The sequence below is a fragment of the Coenobita brevimanus genome, chromosome 101 (assembly GCF_032717465.1).
Source record: "Coenobita brevimanus isolate Jiangsu-jjx chromosome 101, ASM3271746v2, whole genome shotgun sequence".
Lineage (NCBI taxonomy): Eukaryota > Metazoa > Arthropoda > Malacostraca > Decapoda > Coenobitidae > Coenobita > Coenobita brevimanus.
The window spans coordinates 29,228,645-29,252,858 of record NC_137054.1 but is presented as its reverse complement, the minus strand read 5'-3'; the positions used below and the strand labels follow the sequence as shown (position 1 = coordinate 29,252,858).

General features: G+C 42.2%; 1 protein-coding gene across 1 annotated transcript in view; it reads left to right on the top strand.

Moving 5' to 3' along the window:
* The window catches only part of LOC145414995 (protein MON2 homolog), a 570,120-nt gene that overhangs the window by 490,091 nt on the left and 55,815 nt on the right, over positions 1-24,214 (top strand). The window contains exon 29 of the mRNA XM_080284414.1: positions 13,069-13,179. Within this exon, the coding sequence (XP_080140540.1) occupies positions 13,069-13,179 (111 nt within the window). The remainder of the gene's footprint in view (positions 1-13,068; positions 13,180-24,214) is intronic.

Here is a 24,214-nt window from a genome sequence, read left to right as displayed (position 1 = left end):
GCAACTTTCCATCTACTCCATATATTCTTAATACTTTCCACAATCCTTGTCTATCCACCCTGTCATATGCTTTCTCCAAATCCATGAAAGCCGCATACAACTTCTTTCCCTTCTCTAGAAATTTTTCCACTAAAGTTCTAAGAATGAATATCTGATCTACACAACCTCTTCCCTTCCTAAAGCCTCCCTGTTCTTCTCCAACTAATTCCTCTGTTCTTTCTCAAACTCTGTCAATAAGTATCCTGCCATACACTTTTCCTATTATACTAAGAAGACAAATGCCCCTATGATTACCACACACTTCTTTTTCCCCTTTTCCTTTACACAAGGGAATAATTATACCTGACTTCCAATCCTCTGGGACTCTACCTTCCTCCCAGGCCAGTCTGCACATCTTCCACATCCATGCTACTACTATCTCTTCCCCATGCTTCAGCATTTCACCACAAACTCCATCAATTCCTGGGGCTTTCCCCAATTTAACTTTCTTCATTGCTTCCACAACTTCTATCCTACTGATTTCTTCCTGTCTTCTCACCTCCCTCCTTCTCCCAGCCATTCCCCAGCCACTTATACTCGCATTACTTCCATCCTCTATGTTTAACAATTCCTTAAAGTGTTCTCTCCATCTGCTCACTTTTTCTCCCTTCTCCACTAGTAATCTACCATTTTTATCTTTCATTTCCCTGCTAACCTCACTTCCACCCTGTCTTACTCTCTTCACCTCTTTCCAGAACATCTTCTTACAGTCCCTCCACTTTACACTCAAATTTCTTCCAAATTCCTCATCCACTCTCTTCTTACTCTCGCTTACTAATCTTTTCACCTCTCTCTCTCTCTTTCTACATATAACTTCCTCTTCCGCCTCTCAACTTCTTCCATGCCCCTATTTCTCATCCATTCATTGTATGCTCTCTTCTTTTGTTCCACAGCCTGTCTCACCTCTTCAGTCCACCATGCTGTTCCTTGCACCCCCCTCCGTCTTCTCTTCCTCCCACACACCACATCACATGCTGCACATATTTCTTCAGTAAATATCCTGCACACACCTTCCACGTCCCCCATCTGCTCCAATTCATGTTTGCCCAATCGTTCCTCCACTTCTCTCTTATACTCTGCCTTTTTCTCATCCTCTTGTAACCTTTCCACTCTCCTTGCAACTACTCCTTCCTCTCGTCTTTCCCTTCTTTTATTCTTCCATCTTACTTGGATCCTAATTCTAGCCACCGCCAAGTAGTGGTCAGAAAGTCCACTCCCCCAACCTTTGTAAGCTCTTGCATCCATTACACATCTTCGCATCCTTTCATCCACACACGCATAATCAATCATTGCCTTCCTTTGATTCAGTTCACCACCCACCCTTCTCATCACTCGCCATGTATACCTGTGGATCATTTTATGCCTGAAGAGGGTATTGGCTATCACCAACCCCCTCCCAGCACAGGTGTCCACTAACGCACTGCCATTCTCATCTATCGCAGCAGGCACACCCCACTCACCAACTATTCCATCCACCTTCACATTCCCTACTTTACCATTCATATCACCGATCAAAAACATTCTCTCATTCCTCCCAAACTTTTCCATGCACACTTCCACAATTGTCCAGAACTCTTCTCTCACTCTGCTAGCACGATCTTGCATTGGCGCATACACACACACAATCGCCCACATTTATATTCCAACTTTCAACTTTTTCCACACAATCCTTGACCCAACTGATCCATACTGTCTTATGCTCTTCTTCCATCTTTTACTCACAACTATACATACTCCTTCCTTTGCCCTCTCATTCTCACCTACTCATGCACATATACCCCATCCATACTCCCATTCTCTCACACTTTCTCCTCTCCATTTTGTTTCAGTCATTTCACATACATCCACTTTTGCACCCTCAAGCACCTGGACAAGCTCTCTCTCTCGTTCACCTCATCATTCGCTCCTCTTACATTCCATGTAGCCATTACCAAGTCCTTTGTCCGGTCCTGGGTCGTCATCGTTTGGTCAGTCCTTGTCCAAGGCTTCTTGTTTGTTTTTTTAGTTAGTTGTTTTCCGGGGAGGGGCACTAACCCTCCGCCAACCCTTTTAGTCGCCTTTTACGACAAGCAGGGATACTGGGGGAGTATTCTTGAAAACCCCCCTACCCCCAGTTTACACTCATTCATTAACCAGTTGGTTGTTATGCACATAGCCTGATTGCAAATGGAAAGTTGCCTGTATTTTACTTTAATAGTTGCCAATATTTAACACCGTGTTCTTGTATATAAATTTGACCCTTCCAGCTTAAATAGTCACCATGGTGGAAAAACATTATGATCTGCACAGAAGCCACTGGGTACAGTATTGTTATCTGAGGTTTGTGCATTGCATCTGTCAGTGACAGTTAATATAACTTTAGCTCTGGAATGACAGAAATTGAGCAATATGTATGAACAGTAATATAAAACTACAGTGTCCCTTGAACAGGTCATTACTGAGCAGGAACAGAGCATGAGTAACCCACCATCAAAACCATCATTACATGACATTGAGTCAGATTGTATCATAATTTCGCTTGCTGTGATTTGTACATTACATTTCTGAATGACAGTTTATATTTTGTGAGCTTTAAAGTAACAAAAATTGAATGTGTGAACCATTGAACAATTGATCACTGTATGGAAGCTGGATGGAAATGGCATCATCATCATTATCATCATCATCATCATCCGGGCCTCCTTTCCCACCCTAGGGCAGAGTGAAGAATAGCAATGTCCAGACAGCCCAAGTTTGCCCAATCCAATGGACCACACTTCCGTTCACTCATCATTCAAGCCCCCGGAATCTTGGCTCTACCTGATATGCCAAAAACATTTACCACATTCTGTAGCTTCACATAAACGTATCTAGTAGAGTCAATCCAGACACTGTCACATTAAAAAGGGGTGCGAAATCCCTGATCTTGCATGTCTTCTCACAATTTTCTTCCATGCTGCTCGATCTCTTGTCAGTCCTTTAGCCTCACCAACTTCCATGCCGCTCTTCCTCACACACTTATCCACCATGTCTCTCCACCGCCTTCTTGGCCAACCTCACCTTCTCCCTTCTTCACGTTCGCTCAGATACACCTTTTTCACCACTCTATTGTTATCCATTCTCTCCATATGACCATACCATCTCGGTACATTCTCTTTGATTCCGGTGTCCACAGACTTCCTTACTCCACGTCTTTCATGAATCACATGGTTTTGTATCCTAGCCACTCTCTGTACTCCATGTACATTCCTCAGCAATCCCATCTCCACTGCTGTCACTCTTGACATTTCATTTTCATGCCACACCATAGTCTTACATCCATATGTTAAAGTGGGCACTAACACTCCATTTAAGCCTCGTGCAGCAGCAACACTGAAGCCTCTGTTTCTCATCAAGGCCTTCATAGTACCAGCTACCTTTCTTCCCTGTGTCACCTTACTTTCCACTTCTTTTTCACATTTTCCTCTCTTTTCCATCATGGTACCCAGGTATTTGAACTCTCTCACCAATTTCAGTCTCTCTTCATTCACTATAATATCACACTGGGAGCTACCAACTCTCTCAATAACCATCACTTTACTCTTTCCTACATTTACTCTGAAGGCACGATGCACACAGACATCAGCAAAACTCTGCATTAGTCTACTAAGTTCTTATCTGGTATTTGCAAGTACAGTACGCTTGCACAGTGCGTGAGTGGCTGGGTGGTCCACAACCTCGCGTACTGTGAATAGATAATCTCATGGGAAAAATAACATATGGGTGGCACCCCACAAACCTTGATATTTTCTTAACCTCAGAGATATAATAAAGGGAAAATTTGTAAGACATATACTACAGATACACCTAACATAACAAAAATATGGTCAGTCACCTTAAAAATAGTAGACGACATGCCTGATGGACTTAAATAGCAGGGGTTCCTAGGCGGAGCAACACACTTAGAGTTCCCTCGCTGCCCTGGCCGCACCACACGTGTTCAGCAGTTGCCAGTGTTTATTATTCCTGGATTGACGAAGAAATTTATTGCATGTCGAATGTTATATTTCTTCCAGAATAGCAGCAACATTCATTATGGTGGGGGTTGCAGGTATGCCAGGTGAAGCAGGTGGGAGAGTCAGATGGGGCTGTGGAGGTGGAGGGGGAGGCAGCTGGTGAGTAAGGTGAGGCAGTGGTGGTGGAGGGGACAGCGGCGTGGCCCGAGTAGCCAGGGGATGTGGCGATCCTCCTTGCTACTGCTCACATTTTTGGCAATATCCTTCATCCCCTCTTGTCTGTCTATTTCATTCCTCATCTTGTTATGAACGTATTTGCGGTATAATAGCTTGGCATTCACGAAATAACCATTATTCAAGTGAATCCAAACATTATTATAGAAACTGGGTATCTATTCTGACTTACAATTATTGCCAAAAATGTTATTATCAAAGTCATTATTTGGCGACATCTTACTGTAGACTCCTCTTGAGCACCTTCTCCATGAGCCTCTAAGTTACAATGGGCACATTGTGCTGGGAGGGGGGTTGCGTAGTAAGGGAAAATAGCAGTTTTTGGCCACTCCTTGCCTCTGCCTTACACACACACACAGGTCGCTGACAGAGACGGAGCTCTTCCTGGTTCGTGGATAAATAATCGCAAAATCATCGACGAAAAGCTCAACCTATTTGTGAACATGTTAATGAGTGTGTGAGTGGTGGTCCCATCGGACAGTAGTAAAAAAAAAAAAAACGCGGTTTCGCTCACAAAAAGAACAAGATATAGTGAAAATAGTCTCCATATGGTTGAATCATGGCGGACGGTGCAGTGTTTACAAGTGGCGAGAGAGAATTCGAGGGCTTCTGTGAAGAGGATGTGGGAAATGGAAGTATTAAATTGAACCAAACAAGAATAGCAGGTGTAGAGAAAACAGTGGAGAGGAATGATCAGGAGATAAAAAACGTATGGGCAGTAATTAAAGAGTTCCAGGAATGGACCATTGAGCAGGATAACGAGATCAAAAGTTTAAGGAGCACACTGGAAAAAATTCTTACATGCAGTGACAAACAAAAAAGAGAAGTTACCGAATTAAAAGTTAGCAATGAATCAGCCTGTAATGAAATAAAACAGTTAAGAGGGAGAATAAGAGGTTAGAAGAAGAAAGGGACAGGATGAAAAACAAACAAGATGAGTATGAATCTAAATCAAGAATACAGGACAAGCACATTAAAGAAATCAAGGATCAACATAAGGGGTGGAAGAAAATTCAGGAAGAAGGAAATGTAAATTTGAAAGAGTTTACAAAGCAACAAAGTAAGGAAAAAGTGGAGAGGGAAGTGGTTAGGGTGCTGAGAAGCAGAGAATCTTTAGTTAGAGATGTAGCAGATAAGGAAAAATGTGTAATAATTTCAGGAGTTAAAGAAAAACGTATGACAATAAGATCAGAAAGAGAAAGAGAAGAACTGAGGAAGGTTAAAGAAATAATATCACTAGTCATGGAGGAAAACCACGAAGTTTAGGTTAGGAAAGTACAAGGAAGGAGGGGCAAGGCCACTGAAGATAAAGTTTAAGTCCCAAGCAACAGTAAATGAAATTATCAGTAGAACATGGATATTACCAGACAAGGAAGGGTTTAAAAATGTTTAGATAAGGAGAGATGCACATGAGGAAGAAAGAGCTAAGATAAAGGAATTAGTACAGGAAGCTAAGGTAAAAAACGAACAGAGAACGGAGGAAGAGAAGACAGTGTTTTATTGGAGAGTCATAGATCAGAAATTAAGGAAGTGGTACCGGCAGAGAGAAAGAGAAAAGAGGGTATAAAAAACATAAAAAAGAATTAGAAGGTGGCATATACTAATGTTGATGGTTTATTGTCAGCAAGGCTAGAAATCAATGATTTTTTGTGGGTGCAAGAACCTGATGTTATGTGCTTTGTAGAGACCAAATTAAGAGAAGATATTGATGTTCCTATAAGAGATGGTAATTACATATTGTGAAGAAGAGACAGAAAAGAAAAAACAGGAGGAGGAGTGATGATACCAGTGAAGAACAACATAAATGTAGATACCGTGGAAATGGGAGAAGGCAAGGCTGAAGTGATAAATATGAAATTAGAAACTGAAGAGCATAGCAAGAGAGATATGGCAGTAGTGTATGTTCCCCCTAAGACAAGAGCATGGAGTGATGATGAATACCAGGAAATGTTGTCAGACATGGCTAGCTATTTACAGAAAATGATTGAGAAAAGTAACAATACAATTTTAATGGGTGACTTCAATTGTAAAAAGGTGAACTGGGAGGAATGGGACTCAGCAGGCAGCAAAGATTCATGGAGCACTACATTATTAAATATAACAATGAACGATGTGATGACACAATGGGTCAAAGAAGAGACATGGTTCCGAGGTGAGGACACACCAGCAAGACTAGACTTACTGTTTACCAAAGAACCCGATGTAATAGAATCCTTGGAATATCTGTGTCCTATTGGAAAAAGTGATCATGTGGTCATTGAGTTCCAGATGATAACAGGGAACGTGGAGCAAAGAGACGAACTTTATAGGAAAGGAAGATACAACTTTGGGAAGGCAAACTTTATAGGACTGAGAAAATTTTTTGAAAATGACAGATTGGAGAAAATTCAGAGAAACAACAGAGATACAGAGGAAGTGGGGCATTTTTCTGGGCTTCTATAATTTGGGAGTGGAAAAATTTGTGCCAAGAGTAAGGGGGAAAGAAAACAGAAAAAAGGAGTGGTTTAATAGAAGGTGTATGATAGGAAAAAGAGAGAGAGATACGGTGTGGAACAATTGGAGAAAGAGAGGTAACAACAGAACAAATGAAGAATATAAAAGAACTAGAAATGATTACACAAGAATACGCAGAGAGGAAGAAACAAATTTTGAAAAAGGTATAATAGACAAATGTAAGGATGAACCCAGACTGTTTTATAGATTTGTCAGTGGTAAACTGAAACAAAAGGAAGGAATCACCAAACTGAAAGTAGAAGGAGAGGTATATAAAGATGCGGCAATGCAAACAGAAATAATGAACAAACGTTTCCAGTCAGTTTTCACTAATGAAAGTGAGTTTGTGGAAGGTGAGGGAGTGACTAGAAATGTAGTGATGAAATATATAAAAGTGGAAGAACAGGAAGTGTATAAATTACTGGAAACTCAAGATGTAAGGAAAGCCCCAGGACCAGATGGAATCTCTAATTGGGTACTGAAAGAATGCAGAAAACAACTAGCAGATAAGATTCACAATTTAATTGTGTGTTCTCTGGAAGAGGGGAAAATGCCTCAAGAATGGAAGAGGGCAAATGTGGTACCAATTTATAAGGGAGGAAACAGGGAAGAACCCCTGAATTATAGACAAGTGTCCCTAACCAGCATGGTCGCAAAATTGTGTGAAAAAATTCTGAAAGATAGACGGATAAAATATCTGGAAGAGATGAATATTTTGGCTGATAGTCAGTTTTGATTCAGATGTGGAAGGTCATGTGTTTCCAACTTGTTGAGTTTTTACTCAAGAGTGACTGATGTGCTACAGGAGAGAGATGGTTGGGTGGATTGTGTGTAGTTTGATTTGGAGAAGGCCTTTGACAAGGTACCTCATAAGAGACTAATGTGGAAACTAGAGCATATAGGAGGACTGAAGAGGAACCTCCTGGAATGGATGAGAGACTTTTTGAGAGACAGACAAATGAGGACAGTAATAAAGGATAGGATGTCTGGATGGAGGGAAGTAACAAGTAGAGTCCCACAAGGTTCGGTGTTGGCGCCAGTAATGTTCCTGATCTATGTAAATGATATGGTAGATGGAGTGAACAGTTATGCAAGTCTGTTTGCTGATGATCCAAAGATCATGAGGAAGGTAGAGGTTGAGAAGGATTGTAAAATGCTGCAGGAGGATCTGGATAGGATACACGATTGGAGCCGGATGTGGGAAATGAAATTCAGTGCAAAGAAATGTAAACTATTGGAAATGGGTAAAAGTACTAAGAGGCCATCATTGAATTATTTGATGGATAATGAACCAATCACAAAAGCGAGAGAAGAAAAAGATTTGGGAGTGCTGATCCAGGATAGTTTGTCTCCCGAAAAACACATTACCAAGGCAGTTAGAGAGACGTATAAACTCCTGACTAATATAAGAACAGTTTTTCATTATATGGATGAGGAGATGATGAAAAAATTGATAGTGGCCATGATTCGCCCCAGGTTAGAATATGCAACAGTAGTGTGGTCCCCACACAAAAAGAAAGATATAAACAAGATTGAGAGAATACAAAGAACAGCAGCCAAAATGGTCTCCAGTCTGGCAGATCTGTCATACAGAGACAGGCTGGAAAAGCTGGATTTGCCTTCCATAGAAAAAAGGAGAAAGAGAGGAGACATAATTGCAGTGTTGAGGACCATGGTGGGAGTAGATAAAATTGACAAAGAAGATCTGTTTGTATGGGATAAGAGAGTAACAAGGGGACACGGAATGAAACTCAAGAAACCAAGCTGCTTGAAGGACATCAAGAAATATAGTTTTCCTTATAGATGTATAGACCTGTGGAATAGTCTGGACAAAGAGATCGTCCAGTCTAAAAACTTAAACGAGTTTAACCCCTTAACCGCGGGGCGTCACTTTCGTTATGCTTGGGAGCAAGGGATCATACTGCGGGGCATTGCTTTTGTGATTCTGTGTTATTTTGAATTCACCCGGGCTTCCAAGTGGTGGCTTGTATCATCTATCAGTACTGCCAATGTCCAACACTAGTCAGCACTCCTAATCTCATCTGTACTCCCCTCCCATCCATTGTTGACAATTTAGCCATTTCTCCCTGTTCTTGACTCCCCTCCCTACCCCCCCTCCATTACCCTATCCTCTCGCCTGCCCGGCCGTGCTACGCTAAGTAAATCTTCCCTGGAATTTTTCACTGATTTCATCCATTGAAATAAGCCCTATGCCCTATTCTAATACCAAATAATATATACAAGAAAGAAATAAGGTAAGTGAGAGTGCCATACACTTGGAATTGGCTAATTATCACCTGACAACACCTCACGTGCACTCGTTCGCTAATTTTCGCTGTTTATTTCCCCTTGAAATATGCCGTATAATCTGTTTTCGTAATAAATATACATATAAGGAGGGAAGAGAGAAGCCTAAGTGATATTTACATTCACCTGGAACTGCCTAATTTATAATGTATTGTCTAGATTTCCTCCCAATCATATCACTGCTATATATTAGCTCTGTCAAGAGGCTAACATTGGCAGTAATGCATTTCCCTAGGTAGGCCACCACCCCGGCCCACCCTTATCAGTTCACTCTCATCTTCCAATGTGGAGGTACGTCTGTTTGCTCTTGCTGACTTCAGGGACTTTTCACCCCCATGCAAAGGGCCCTGTGACCTTTACCCCCTACTAAACCTCGTGTGGAAAGAGGTAAAGGGCTGACAATTGATAAAAGAGTGACTACGATCTTTCTATTGAGTAAAACAGTGCAAGTGGAATTGTAAATAATGTGTAAACAGCAAGCGAAAGTAATGAATGTAAATATACATGAACAGTGGAAAATAGTTTTATAAGTTACTTCAAGTGACAGTGCATAACACAGTGTAAATAAAATAGAAATGTAAATAGAAATGTAAATGAGTAGTATTATAAGAATACGAGTATATACCCTAGGAGTAATGAGTGTGAAAGTTTCACTCTAGCATGTCTGAATACTATGAGTTATGAGAATGAAGGTGAAAGTGACATTCACTCTCAATGCTAGTATACAGGATGAGAAAGTGAATGCTACATATTTTACTGAAAGAAATTGAATCCCTACAGTGACAATAAACTAATACTGCTGAAGGAAACTTATGGATAAAGACTGTAGAGATATATAAGTGTTATATAGTAATAGAAATATAAAGTGTGAGGGGTTTTATGAATAATAAATGACAGAATACCGACAGCGAACTAGCGCAAGTGGGAAGGTCATATGCGCTCGTAATTTTCATTGCTTTCACAGTGGTTTTTATTTGGAGTATGGATCCCAAACTACTTGAGTATCATAGAGTAGTGTTTATAGTGTTAATATCTGGCTGTGGTAATCATATTACGGGTTGTCGGGAAGTGTAAAATGGAGACTTCGTTACCCAACTTCAGAGGTCTCCATAAGTCCTATGGTAATTGACGAAGGCTCAACAAACATCCCAGGAGAAAGCTGAAGGTATGTGCCATATGCATATGTAATTTTAATATTCTAGGACTAATAACTGATTTTTGGCAAATATTTTTTGAGAGTCTGTCGGAGCCCGAATAACCCCGCTGGAGACGCAAAACATTGGGAAACATGCCCGCGGTGTAAGGGTTAAAGCTACATTTGACTTATGGTGAAACAGAGACGGTACCCCACGAGTGTAGCTCATTTCCTGTATATCATAATTATGTAAATACAATTAGGTAAATATATATTGTGGACTAAACTCATACCTTCAAAGTTTTATGGTTATGATGTTTTATCACTCGTGTACTATGCAATTCGCGCACTGTGATCGTGCATAGTGTAGTATTGCATCATCAGCATACAACAAATTTGATTTATTCCATCCATCACCATTCATTACCAGTGCCATCCCTCTCTCCATTACTTATGTTTTTACTTCTCTCATCACCCATCTTATGTGTATATATATATATATATATATATATATATATATATATATATATATATATATATTTATATATATATATCTATCTATCTATCTATAGGCCGACGCCTAATCCCACAAAAAGGGTGGCCGCAGACAAAACTACCTCCAAGTTGCTCTGTCACCCACCATTTTGAGTACCCTCCCCCAACTCACCCCCTCCTCCCTCATATACCTCGCAACTCCATCCCTCCACCTCATCCTCGGTCTGCCCCTCCCTCTCCCTCCCTCCACCTCACCTACATACACCCTCTTAGTCAGTCTTTCATTCTCCGTTCTCTCCACATGTCCAAACCACCTCAGTGTATTTCTCCTGATCTTCTCAACCACATCCACATCCACCCCACATCTTTCCTTCACTTCTTCATTTGTCAACCTGTCCCTCAGTGGCACTCCACATGCTCCTCTCAAGTAACTCATTTCCACTGCTGTCACTCTTGACTTGTTCCCCTCTTGCAAGGTCTATGCCTCGCTTCCATATGTCAGGGTAGGGATTACAATACTATCATGCAGTGACTTCTTAACTTCCATACTCACCTCCCTATTTCTCATCACTGCTTTCAGTGACCCAACAACCTTCCTTCCCTGCTGTACCCTTTCACACACTTCAACAACTGTTAGGGACATCACACAACCTTGTCGCATGCCCACACCAATTGTTAGCCATTCACTTGGATGCCCATTTACCCTTACACATGCTTCAGTACCATCATAAAAACTTGATGGCACCTAGCAGCTTACCATCTACACTGTACATGCACAGAACCTTTCACAGTTCTTCTCTGTCTGCTTTGTCGTATGCATTTTCCAGATCCATAATTGCCATGAACACCTTATAGTCCTTCTCACAAGCCTTCTGCACTATCTGTCTTACTGCAGATATTTGATCCACACATCCTCTGCCACTCCTAAAGCCACCCTGTTCATCACTCACTAGGACTTCTGATATCACTCTTACTTTCTCAGTAATAATTGTTCTATATACCTTCCCTACCACACTCAATAAGCTTATGCCACTATTATTCCTGCACTCATTTCGCTCACCTTTATTTTTTTGCATGGTCGCAGTCACAGCCTTTTTCCACTCTGCTGGCACAGTTTCACTCATCCATGCCTTCTGACATATCTCCACGAAGCACTTCATTCCACTCTCTCCACTACACTTAATCATCTCTGCATACATGTCATCAACCCCAGCTGCTTTCCCATTTTTCAGCTGCTTCACAGCATTCTTCACCTGTGTGAGTGTCATGTTTCCTGGCACTACATTCCTTCTCTATGCACCCTTAGAACCAATCATGTTTACAGTGGCTCTGCTCTCTCTATTCCCATTCTTCAGGCCATCAAAAGAATCTTTCCATCTGGACCTTACTTCATCCCCATGGGTTTATAATCTACCACTTACATTGTTCACGCTTTCACATTTCTTTCCGCAGTCACTTCTACATTTCCGTACCTCTTTTCAGAATAACATCCCATTTTCAGAGTGATTTGCATTCATTTCTCTTCTTAGATCATCATTTACTTTCTGTTTTCTCTAGTCTCTATGTGCTTCTTGCTGTTAGTACAGTATATTCAGTTCTTATTTCAATTGAACCCTTGTCCTGTAACCACTCTAGCCACTTCTTCCTCTTTTCCTCCACAGCTCTCCCAACCTCTTCATCCCACCATGCCGTACCTTTCTTCTTTGTGGCAATAGCACACTACAATATCCCACCATGTACACAGAGATTACCTGTACATCACCCCAGTTTGAAGTGTAGCTACCTTTACTGATAGTTATCCTCATTATGATGTGTGCCTTACAAATCTGAATGAAATTACTGTAACATTTTGCAAGCTCTGAGGTGACAAAAACTGAGTGATATAAAAGCAGCAAGTTGCCAAACATGATCATCGGGCAGGAGCTGAATTTGGTGTGTATGATTCTGCCATCTTTTATATTCAGTAATCTATTTGTTGTGGTTTATAGTGGCAATATTTAGGTAGTTATGGACATCAGATAGGATGGTTTGGGATTTTGATGAGGTTGGGCAGTCACACAGGAGTAACTTTGGTTGGCCACCTGTCATGTCTAAGCTGTAACTTTATGTGTATGGCATTTCAGTTAACAATAAGCTTTCCTAAATGCATCCCACTCATATAATGAGGGGCAGCTGTATAACTGTTCCAAACTGGGGATGGAGTAATTATAAAAACAGCTCTTAATTGCAGACGACTAAGGTTAAAATAAATTGTAGGGTCAGGACTTACTGTAGAGGTGCTTCTATACAGAATCTTGAAAACAGTAATGCTTTGAATTACAGTACTTAAAATGTTGTACAATAAATAAATGGAATCTTTTATTACATCTTATCAAATTTCTATTGTTACAGAGTGTGAAGGCTTCAAGTTAAGAGAGGAATTTGCCAAGACTTGCTTTGAAACCCTGCTACAGTTCTCCCTCCTCACACCCTCTGACTTTGACACAACACTAGACAATGCAGGTAAATTATTTTTGCAGGTAAATGATTGTGTAATTTTTATTGCAGCTGTATCTTCGGCAGCCATATGAAGATAACGTACATCATTGTATAGCTTTGTGCGGGAGTATCATAACTATCTGTCTATCTATCTATTGCCAGACGCTTCAATCCTGTTTGGGGTGGCCACAAACAAATCGCCTCCACGTCGTCCTGTCCCCCGCCATTTCACTGCCCTGCTCCCAACTCACACCCCCCTCTCTCATATACCTCTCCACCCCATCCCTCCATCTCATCCTTGGCTTCCCCCTCCCTCTTCCCCCCTCCACCTCACTCACATACACTCTCTTCGTCAGTCTTTCACCCTCCATCCTCTCCACATGGCCAAACCACCTCAGTGTGTTCCTCATAACACTTCCTATCACATCCACATCCACACCACAACACTCCTTTATATCCTCATTCGTCAGCGTGTCTCTCCATGTGACTCCACAGGCTCCTCTTAAATAACTCATTTCCATTGCTCTCACTCTTGACTTGTGTCCTTCCAACAATGTCCAAGCTTCACTTCCATACGCTAGAGTTGGTATCACAATACTGCCATGTAGTAACTTTTTCACTTCCATGCTCACTTCCCTGTTTCTTATCACTGCTTTCAAAGAACCAGCAACTTTTCTTCCCTGCTGTACCCTTTCAAGCACTTCACCCTCCAAACCTCCATCCTTACTCATCGCACTACCCAAGTACTTAAACGTACTCACATTTTCCATTTCCTCACCATCCAACCTCGCTGTACATTCACTAACTTCACCTCTCTCAAAGACCATCACTTTACTCTTCCCTACATTCACCTTTAGATTCCGTTTCTTACACACTCTCCCAAACTCATCCACCAAGCCTTGCAGCTCCCCTTCGTCTTCACTCAACAACACAGTATCATATGCAAACAACAGTACAGGGAGCTTCCAAACACTATCCTCTCTCACCAGGGCCACTCCAACATCCACTACCCTATCTTGTACCTCTTTTATTACCCCATCCATGAACAGATTGAACAACCATGGAGACATGACACATCCCTGTTTCAACCCAACCTCCAAAGAGAAAAATTCACTTAGTTCACCATCCACACGCACTGCAGCCTTCGCTCCATCGTACATACTCTTCACAGCATTCAACAACTTCCAATCTACTCCATATATTCGTAACACTTTCCACAATCCTTGTCTATCCACCCTGTCATATGCTTTCTCCAAATCCATGAAAGCCACACACAACTTCTTTCCCTTCTCTAGAAACTTTTCCACAAAAGATCTAAGAATGAATATTTGATCTACACAACCTCTTCCCTTCCTAAAGCCTCCCTGTTCTTCTCCAACTAATTTCTCTGTTCTTTCTCTAGCTCTGTCAATAAGTATCCTACCTTACACTTTTCCTATTATACTAAGAAGACAAATGCCCCTATGATTACCACACACTTCTTTTTCCCCTTTTCCTTTGTACAAGGGAATAATTATACCTGACTTCTAATCCTCCAGGACTCTACCTTCCTCCCAGGCCAGTCTGCACATCTTCCACATCCATTTTACTACTATCTCTCCCCCATGCTTCAGCATTTCACCACACACTCCATCAGTTCCTGGGGCTTTCCTCATTTTAACTTTCTTCATTGCTTCCACAACATCTATCCTACTGATTTCTTCCTGTCTTCTTACCTCCCTCCTTCTCCCAGCCATTCCCCAGCCACTTATACTCGCATTACTTCCATCCTCTATGTTTGGTGGGTGATTTTATCTGTAATGAGATGAACTGGGAGGAATGGGACTCAGGAGGTAGCGAAGATTCGTGGGGCACTATGTTATTAAATATAATAATGAATAATGTGAGTTATTTAAGAGGAGCCTGTGGAGTCACATGGAGAGACAGGCTGACGAATGAGGATATAAAGGAGCGTTGTGGTGTGGATGTGATAGGAAGCGTTATGAGGAACACACTGAGGTGGTTTGGCCATGTGGAGAGGATGGAGGGTGAAAGACTGACGAAGAGAGTGTATGTGAGTGAGGTGGAGGGGGGAAGAGGGAGGGGGAGGCCGAGGATGAGATGGAGGGATGGGGTGGAGAGGTATATGAGAGAGGGGGGTGTGAGTTGGGAGCAGGGCAGTGAGATGACGGGGGACAGGGCGACTTGGAGGTGATTTGTTTGTGGTCACCCCAAATGGGATTGAGGCCTCTGGCAATAGATAGATAGATAGATAGAATAATGTGATGACGCAATGGGTCAAAGAAGAAACACGGTTTCGAGGTGAGGACACACCAGCAAGGTTAGATTTACTGTTTACCAAAGAACCCGATGTAATAGAATCACTGAAATATCTGTCCTTCAGGAAAAAGTGATCATGTGGTCATGAGTTCCAGATGATAACAGGGAACATCGAGCCAAAAGACGAGCTCCATAGACAGGGAAGATACAACTTTGGGAAAGCGAATTTTACAGGATTGAGAAACTTTTTTGAAAATGCGGATTGGAGAAAATTCAGAGAAACAAGAAAGATACAGAGGAAGTGGGATATCTTTCTAGACCTCTATAATTTGGGATTGGAAAAATTTGTACCAAGAGTAAGAGGGAAAGAAAACAGGAAAAAGGAGTGGTTTAACCCTTTAACCGCGGGTGTCATTCCAGAATGACATCGACAAAACTGGACCAAACCGCGGGTGTCATTCTGGAATGTTCGTGAATATTTTTAACACCGCACGTCTTTCCTGTCCGCAAATTGTCTCACGCAAGAGTAGCTGTCGAGTTCTTTCACGCCAGCCATCCCACACCTCCCTCCTCCCACCCCGAGGGGGCCCCCCCCCACCCCTGCCTTGACACGCATCAGTCAGTATCTGTTCAGCTCTGTGCGTGATAATGGCGCTCCGTCCCGAGTCATCGTCGCTTGCTTCCTCCTCGGAAATTATTAGTGCTAGTGTGCCTTCGACCTCTACACCGAGGAAGGAACTGCCGACGGCGAGGCAGAAGGGGTTGAGCACCCCAGAAATTAGGACAGAGCTGGATAAAACTGTAAGTACAACTCTGGATTGTGGCAGTGAGAGTGATACACTTACAGCAAGTAGTAGTGACGATTTTGCAGTGATTGGTGGTGAACCGTTTAGCATTGACAGTGACAGTGATGAAAGTGAACATGTTGTTCCCCCCCACCGGCCCCAACTTACTCTGGGAAAGGGAAGGCGCCTATTGGGAAAATTGGTGTAGCACGTGAGAAGGGAGTGAAGCGTAAACTTACGTCCCCTACATCAGGCTCTCTGATCCCGACAGGCAACCACAACACTTGCTTTGGTGAGCTCACATCTTCTTCATCTTCTGCCATGCCCTCTCCTCAGTCTACATCATCAGAGAAATATGAATTCCCAGAGCCTGGACAGTGAGGGAAGGCAGGCCGTGCAGGCAGGGTAAGCAGGGCAGGCCGGCCTAGAACAAAGGGGATGCGTGGCAGTAGGAGGGCAAAGCGGGGTGATAAGCGAGGTGATAAGCGGGGAAGAAAGGGTCAGATTTCACCACACACCAGGTCAGTAACCCCCCTGCCCAGCTCCCTCACCCTCGCCACCCCCCCACTCACCCCCCTCCTGCTCACCTCCTGCCTCACCCATTGCCTCCACCTCAGCTCCTTCTCACGGGGAAAAGAGTGCAATGCGACCTGCCACTGCCACTGAACCACGCACCGGGAAAGTGGACGTATTTGTTTGGTCTGACGGTGCTGATTTTCAGCCACACAATCTGCTGTTTGACATGACAAATGCGAGAATACAGCCTGCCTTCCCATGCAACGAAGGAGATGACTTTGTTGACTATTTCCTGGCCTTCATGGATGACGAAATCGTGCAGTTTGTCAGCGATGAGACCAATAGGTATGCAGCTCAGTGTGCAACAGAAGGGCTGGGACCTATTGGCTCACCAAAGCAAGTGTCGTGGTTGCCTGTCGGGATCAGAGAGCTGTATGTGTTCTTTGCTCTCATGTTCTTGATGCCCTATATCAAGAGACATGAGTTGGAGGAGTACTGGCTGGTTGATGACATTACTTCTATCCCAACATTCAGCAAGTACATGTCACGAGATCGGTTCCGACAGCTGCTAGGATACCTGCACTTCGCTGACAATGGAAACCCGTCCCAAACTGACCCTTTGTGGAAAGTGAGGGATTTTCTCAACAGGATTAGGGATTGATTTATGCGATTTTTCCGTCCCATGCAAAAAGTCGTCATAGATGAATCCCTGGTATTGTTCAGAGGACGTCTCAAATTCATGCAGTACATCCCCAGCAAACGCCACCGCTTTGGGATAAAGTTCTTTGTGCTGTGTGACTGTGAGACGGGGTATATCCTTGATTTCGTGATCTACTCTGCAAGTACAATGGACGTGGACAGGAAAGACCCCCTTGGCTTCTCTGGCTCCATTGTAAAAGTGCTGATGGAGAGGTATTTTGGTGGGAATCATGTGCTGCACACAGACAGTTATTACACAGCACCGAAACTCGCCAAATACCTGGCTGAACACAGCATTGGCACTGTTGGCACTGTACGGAGCCATAGGAAAGAGTGGCCAAGTTTCCCAGAAGCATCATCATCATCCAAGGGAGATGTGCACCTGAAGAAGTCAGACAAGCTTCTGGCGATCAGGCGGCACGACAAGAAGGTCGTGAATATGCTCAGCACCATCCACAAGGGGGAATTGCAGAGAACTGGGAAGGTCAGCTACAGGACGGGAGAGCCAATCATGAAGCCCGATGCCATCATTGACTACAATATCAACATGAGACTTGTTGATAAGTCTGACATGATGATTGGCGAAATAGACTGTCTCAGGAGAAACACCCGATGGTACAGGAAGGCTTGCCTCCACATGCTCGATATGTGCATGCTCAACGCCTTCCTCCTCTACAAGACACAGGTCGGGAGCATAAGGCAACCATCCCTGAGACAGTTCTCCAAGGCTGTCGTGCAGCAGCTGCTTGCACGATTTGGTCAGGTGACGGCATTGGTCCTGAGGTGACACTCTGACACACAACCTGACCGTCTTGAGTGCCGCAGTTACATGAGCCGGCACCAGCTTGTGAAACTGCCTCTCACCGCAGGCGGCAGGTTGTCACAGGGCCGCTGCAGAGTGTGTCATAACATCACACGGAGGCCTCGGACGAGAAAAATGAGCACACACCAGTGCCAGGAATGCCAGGTTGCTCTCTTTGTGACTCCGTGCTTTGCCGAGTACCACACTTTGAGTAAATACTGACAGTGACAGTGATATACAGTGATGCGACAGTGACATGCTTTACCAATAATTGTATAAGGGATAATGTAGTAATAAGGGATATTTTGCCTAGAAAACAGTGTAAATATTGACCAGTATAATAAGTGATATTGTAATAAGAGAATCTGCGGCACTGCTGTGATTCTGTGATGCAACAGTGACGTGCTTTACCAATAATTGTATAATATAGTAATAAGAGATATTTTACCTAGAAAATTATGTAAATATGGCCAGTATATAAGTGATATGGTGATAAGAAAATCTGCGGCACTGCTGTAATTCTGTGATGCGACAGTGACGCAATATAGTAATAAGTGCAGTGTAAATATAATGTATATTGCCCAGATTATATGTAAAATAGTAATAGAAGTTAGAAATAATGAAAACATCGCTGCTAACCAAACGTCAGTGAGCGTGTGATGCCGCAGTGAAATGCGGGCAATTACAGTGCCTTTTACCTACCTCAGTGAACACAGAGTGGGTGTTTATTGTATGTACAGTGTTCATATATGTTTATAGTACTATTATCAGAGAGTGGTTGGCATTTGGTACTGGTGTGTGGGGCGTAAAATAGTGATTTTACACCCCTCACTTCTAACGGCACTGCCCGTCCTGTGAAAGTCAACAAAGTCATGAAATCTACATCACTGCAAAGCTGAAGGTTAGTACTTTCTAATGGTACCTTATTTTTTTTCTCTAGCTTTATTCTGTGCAGAGTTATTAAGGTTTAAAGGTTTGTTTACATTTGGCTGAAACCCCCGCGGGAGAGGCCAGTCGGGGCAAAACAATGCCCGCATTTAAAGGGTTAATAGAAGGTGCATGATAGCAAAAAAAGAGAGAGATAAGGCGTGGAACAATTGGAGAAAGAGAGGTAACAACAGAACAAAGGAAGAATATAAAAGAATTAGAAATGAATACACAAGAATACGTAGAGAAGAAGAAAGGAATTTTGAAAAAGGTATAATAGACAAATGCAAGGATGAACCCAAACTGTTTTATAGATTTGTAAATGGCAAACTGAAACAAAAGGAAGGAATCACCAAACTGAAAGTAAAAGGAGAGGTCTATAAAGATGCAGCAGTGCAAGCTGAAATAATGAACAAATGTTTCCAATCGGTTTTCACTTATGAAAAAGAGTTTGTGGAAGGGGAGGGAGTGATTAGAAATGTACTGGTGATAAAAGATATAAAAGTGGAGGTACAGGAAGTGTATAAATTACTGGAAACTCAAGATGTAAGGAAAGCCCTACGACCTGATGGAATTTCTAATTGGGTACTGAAGGAATGCAGAGAACTGGCGGATAAAATTCACAATTTAATTATGTGTTCTCTGGAAGATGGGAAAGTGCCACAAGAATGGAAGAGGGCAAATGTGGTACCAATTTATAAGGGAGGAAACAGGGAAGAACCCCTGAATTATAGACCAGTGTCTCAAACCAGCATGGTCGCAAAATTGTGCGAGAGAATCCTGAAAGACAGATGGATAAAATATCTAGAAGAGATGAATATTTTGGCTGAATGTCAGTTTGGATTCAGAAGTGGAAGGTCATGTGTTTCTAACTTGTTGAGCTTTTTCTCGAGCGATTGACGTGGTGCAGGAGAGAGATGGTTGGGTGGATTGTGTGTACTTAGACTTAGAGAAGGCCTTTGACAAGGTACCTCATAAGAGACTAATGTGGAAACTAGAATATATAGGAGGACTGAAGGGGAAAGTTCTGGAATGGATGAGAGACTTTTTGAGAGACAGACAAATGAGGACAGTAATAAAGGATAGGATGTCTGGATGGAGGGAAGTAACAAGTGGAGTCCCTCAAGGCTCGGAGTTGGCGCCAGTAATGTTCCTGATTTACGTAAATGATATGGTAGATGGAGTGAACAGTTATGCAAGTCTGTTTGCTGATGATGTAAAGATCTTGAGGAAGGTAGAGGTTGAGGAGGATTGTAAAATGCTGCAGGAGGATTTGAATAGGATACTTGATTGGAGCCGGACGTGGGAAATGAAATTTAATGTAAAGAAATGTAAAATATTGGAAATGGGTAAAAGTACTAAGAGGCCATCACTGAATTATTTGTTGGGTAATGAATTAATCACAAAAATGAGAGAAGAGAAAGATTTGGGAGTGCTGGTCCAAGATAGTTTGTCACCAGAAAAGCACATTAACAAGATAGTTGGAGAGACTTATAAACTCTTGACTAACATAAGAGTAGCATTTCATTATATGGATGAGGAGATGATGAAAAAATTGATAATGGCCATGATCCACCCCAGGTTAGATTATGCAGCGGTAGTGTGGTCCCCACACAAAAAGAAAGATATAAACAAGATTGAGAGAATACAAAGAACAGCAGCCAAGATGGTCCCCAGTCTGGCAGACCTGTCATACAGAGAGAGGCTGGAAAAGCTGGATTTGCCTTCCTTAGAGGAAAGGAGAAAGAGGGGAGACACAATTGCAGTGTTCAGGACCATGGAGGGAGTAGATAAAATCGACAAAGAAGATCTGTTTGTATGGGATAAGAGAGCAACAAGAGGACACGGAATGAAATTGAAAAAGTCAAGCTGCTTGAAGGATATCAAGAAATATAGCTTTCCTTACAGAAGTATAGACTTATGGAATAGCCTTGACAAAGAGATCGTCCAGTCTAAAAACTTAAATGATTTTAAAGCTAAATTTGATTTATTGAGAAACAGCGACGGAAACCCACGAGCATAGCACATTCCATGTATATCACAATTAGGTATATTAGGTAAATACATAAATATATAGATAGACTTAGACAAAGAGGTGGTGCATGAGAAAAACATTCGTGTGTGTAAAGGTAGACTTGATAAATGTAGATTTGGAGACAGGACAACACGAGCATTGCTCAATTCCTGTATACTACAAATTGGTAAATACAAATAGGTAAATACACACATATATATATACCAGGTTGCCAAAAGAGACAGAGCACTTTGTGGATCGAGAGGAAATAATTGCCGAATCAACGGGAAAAGGAAACCAGTCTGTTGTGATTATGCGAATGAATACGTGATTGGTGGTCCCATCTGATATTAGTGAAAAAACCATAGGTTTCGGATGTACAACAGTAAAAGACACGGTGGAACTAGAAAGCTTTCGTAGGTTGCATCATGGCGGAAAGGGATTGTTCAGTGTTTTCATCTGGTGGTGGCAAATTTGCAGGCCTCTCCGATGGAGATGAGCAAAAAGGAAGTACTAAACTGAACCAAACAAGAGCAGCAGGAGTGGAGAAAATGGTGGAGAGGAATGTCCAGAAGTTAAAAAAGGTATGGTGAATTATTAAAGAGTTGCAGGAACAGACCTTAGAACAGGAGAAAGAGATTAAGATAATGCAGAGCAAATTGGAAAGCATCAGCACACACAGTGCTGAACTAGTAAGACAAGTTATGAGATTAAAAGTGAGTAATGAATCTGCCTGAAATGAAATAAACCAGCTCAAGAGGGAAAATTAGAGGTTGGAAGAAGAGGGGGACAGGATGTAAAGTAAACTAGATGAGCATGAATCAAAATCAAGGATGCAAGATGAACACATTAAGGAAATCAGGGAGCAACACAAGGGGTGGAAGAAAATTCATTCCATCCATCCATCATCCAATCCTATGTCACGCCATGAGAAGTGCAGGAGCCTGGGGCTCGGCAAGTTGGTCCTGACATCAAAGATGACAATGACCAGCCTCACTCATCCCTGAGTGGCATTATGTGAGCAATAAACCCCAACCACCCCTTGGATATAAACTTACACAAGCTCAGTCTGATTGGAGTACCTTAATTACCCACTAAACCACCAGGCCCCATAATTTGGTTATATGGTTATCACTCAACGTGGTAAATGGTTTCCTAGTGCACAGGAAACCATTTGGTTTGTCACTCAGTGTAGAGTCACCCACAGGCAGAAGGAAGAGGAAAGAAAGAAGGAAGGAAAGAAAGACACAAGAGGGAGCGTAAAGTAACCCTTAGGCAAACGAAAGAGGAAAGAGTGAAGGAAAGAAAGACAGAAGAGGAAGGAAAGAAGAGAGGTAAGGCCAGATGCCCAAAGCAGCACCACATTGAGTGAGTGGATGGTGAGCACCCTCACCTACCACAATATTTGAAAGAGATTATAGAACAACAAATCAAGGAAAAGGTGGAGAAGGAAGAGGTTAGGGTACTAAGAAGGAGAGAATCATTAGTCAGTGATGTAGCTAAGACAAAATACTTGATAATCTCAGGAGTAAAAGAAAAAGGTATGACAGTAAGAGCAGAAAGGGAAAGAGAAGAACTGTGTAAGGCTAAAGAGATAGTATCAGTAGTTATGGAGGGTAACAACGAAGCTCAAGAAGAGATTGAAGAAGTCTTTTGTCTAGAAAAGTACGACGAAAGAGGGGCGAGCCCACTTAAAAAAGCCTTAGGTACTGGTAAATGAAATCATCAACAGAACATGGAAATAATCAGACAAAATGGAGTTCAAAAATGCTTGGATAAGGGGAGATCCAAATGAGGAAGATAGAGCTAAAATAAAGGAGCTAGTGAAGGAAGCAAAGGCATAAAACGAACAGAAAACGAAGGAAGAGAATACATGTTTTGTTGGAGAGTTATGGATCAGAAATTGAGGAAGTGGTACTGATGGAGAGAGGGAGAACCGAGGGAATAAAAAACAACGAAAAAAGTTTGAAACTGGCATATACTAATGTTGATGGTTTAATATCAGCAAGGTTAAAAATCAACGATTTCTTGAAGGTACATGAACCAGACATTATGTGCTTTGTAGAGACCAAGTTAAGAGAGGATATTGATATCCATATGGGAGATGGTAAATACAAACTGTGGAGAAGAGACAGAAAAGAGAAAATGGGAGGAGGAGTGATGATACCAGTGAAGAACAACAAAAATGTGGATAATGTGGAACTGAGAGAGGGTAGGGCTGAAGTGATAAATATGAAATCAGAAACTGGAGAGAATGGCAAGAGAGACATCGCAGTGCTATGTTTCCCCTAAGACAAGGGCATGGAATAACGATGAATACCAGATGTTGTCAGACATTGTTAGATATTTACGTATATGATTGAGAAAAGCACCAACATAATGAGAAAAGCACCAACATAATTCTGATGGGCGATTTTAATTGTAAAGAGGTGAACTGGGAGGAGTGGGACTCTGGAGGCAGTGAAAGTTTGTGGGGCACTATATTGTTAAATATAGCAATGAATAATGTAATGACCCAGTGGGTCAAAGAAAAGACAAGATTCAAAGGTGATGACACACCAGCAAGACTAGATTTACTGCTAACCAAAGAACCTGACGTAAATGAAACTTTAAAATATCTGTGTCGTATAGGAAAAAGTGATCATTGAGTTCCAGGTGATAAAAGGGAATGTGGTGCTAAGAGATGAGTTTTATAGGCAGGGAAGATACAACTTTGGGAAAGCAAACTTTACAGGATTGAGGAAATTTTTCGAAAATGCAGGTTGGAGAAAATTCGGAGAAACGAGAGATGCAGAGGAAGTGGGATATCTTTGTAGACCTGTACAATTTGGGAGTGGAAAAGCATATGCCAAGAGTAAGTGGGAAGGAAAACAGGAAAAAGGATTGGTTAAATGGAAGGTGTATGGGGGAGGCGGTGGCTGAATCGGTAGAGAGGCGGCCTGCAGTCCTAATGGACCCAGGATCAAATCCCGGCTGGGGCAGGGAATTGTTTAAGGATATGAATTTCCTAAAAGCAGACTTTCCTGATCTACCAGATGACCCGCCGACATGTCGTAA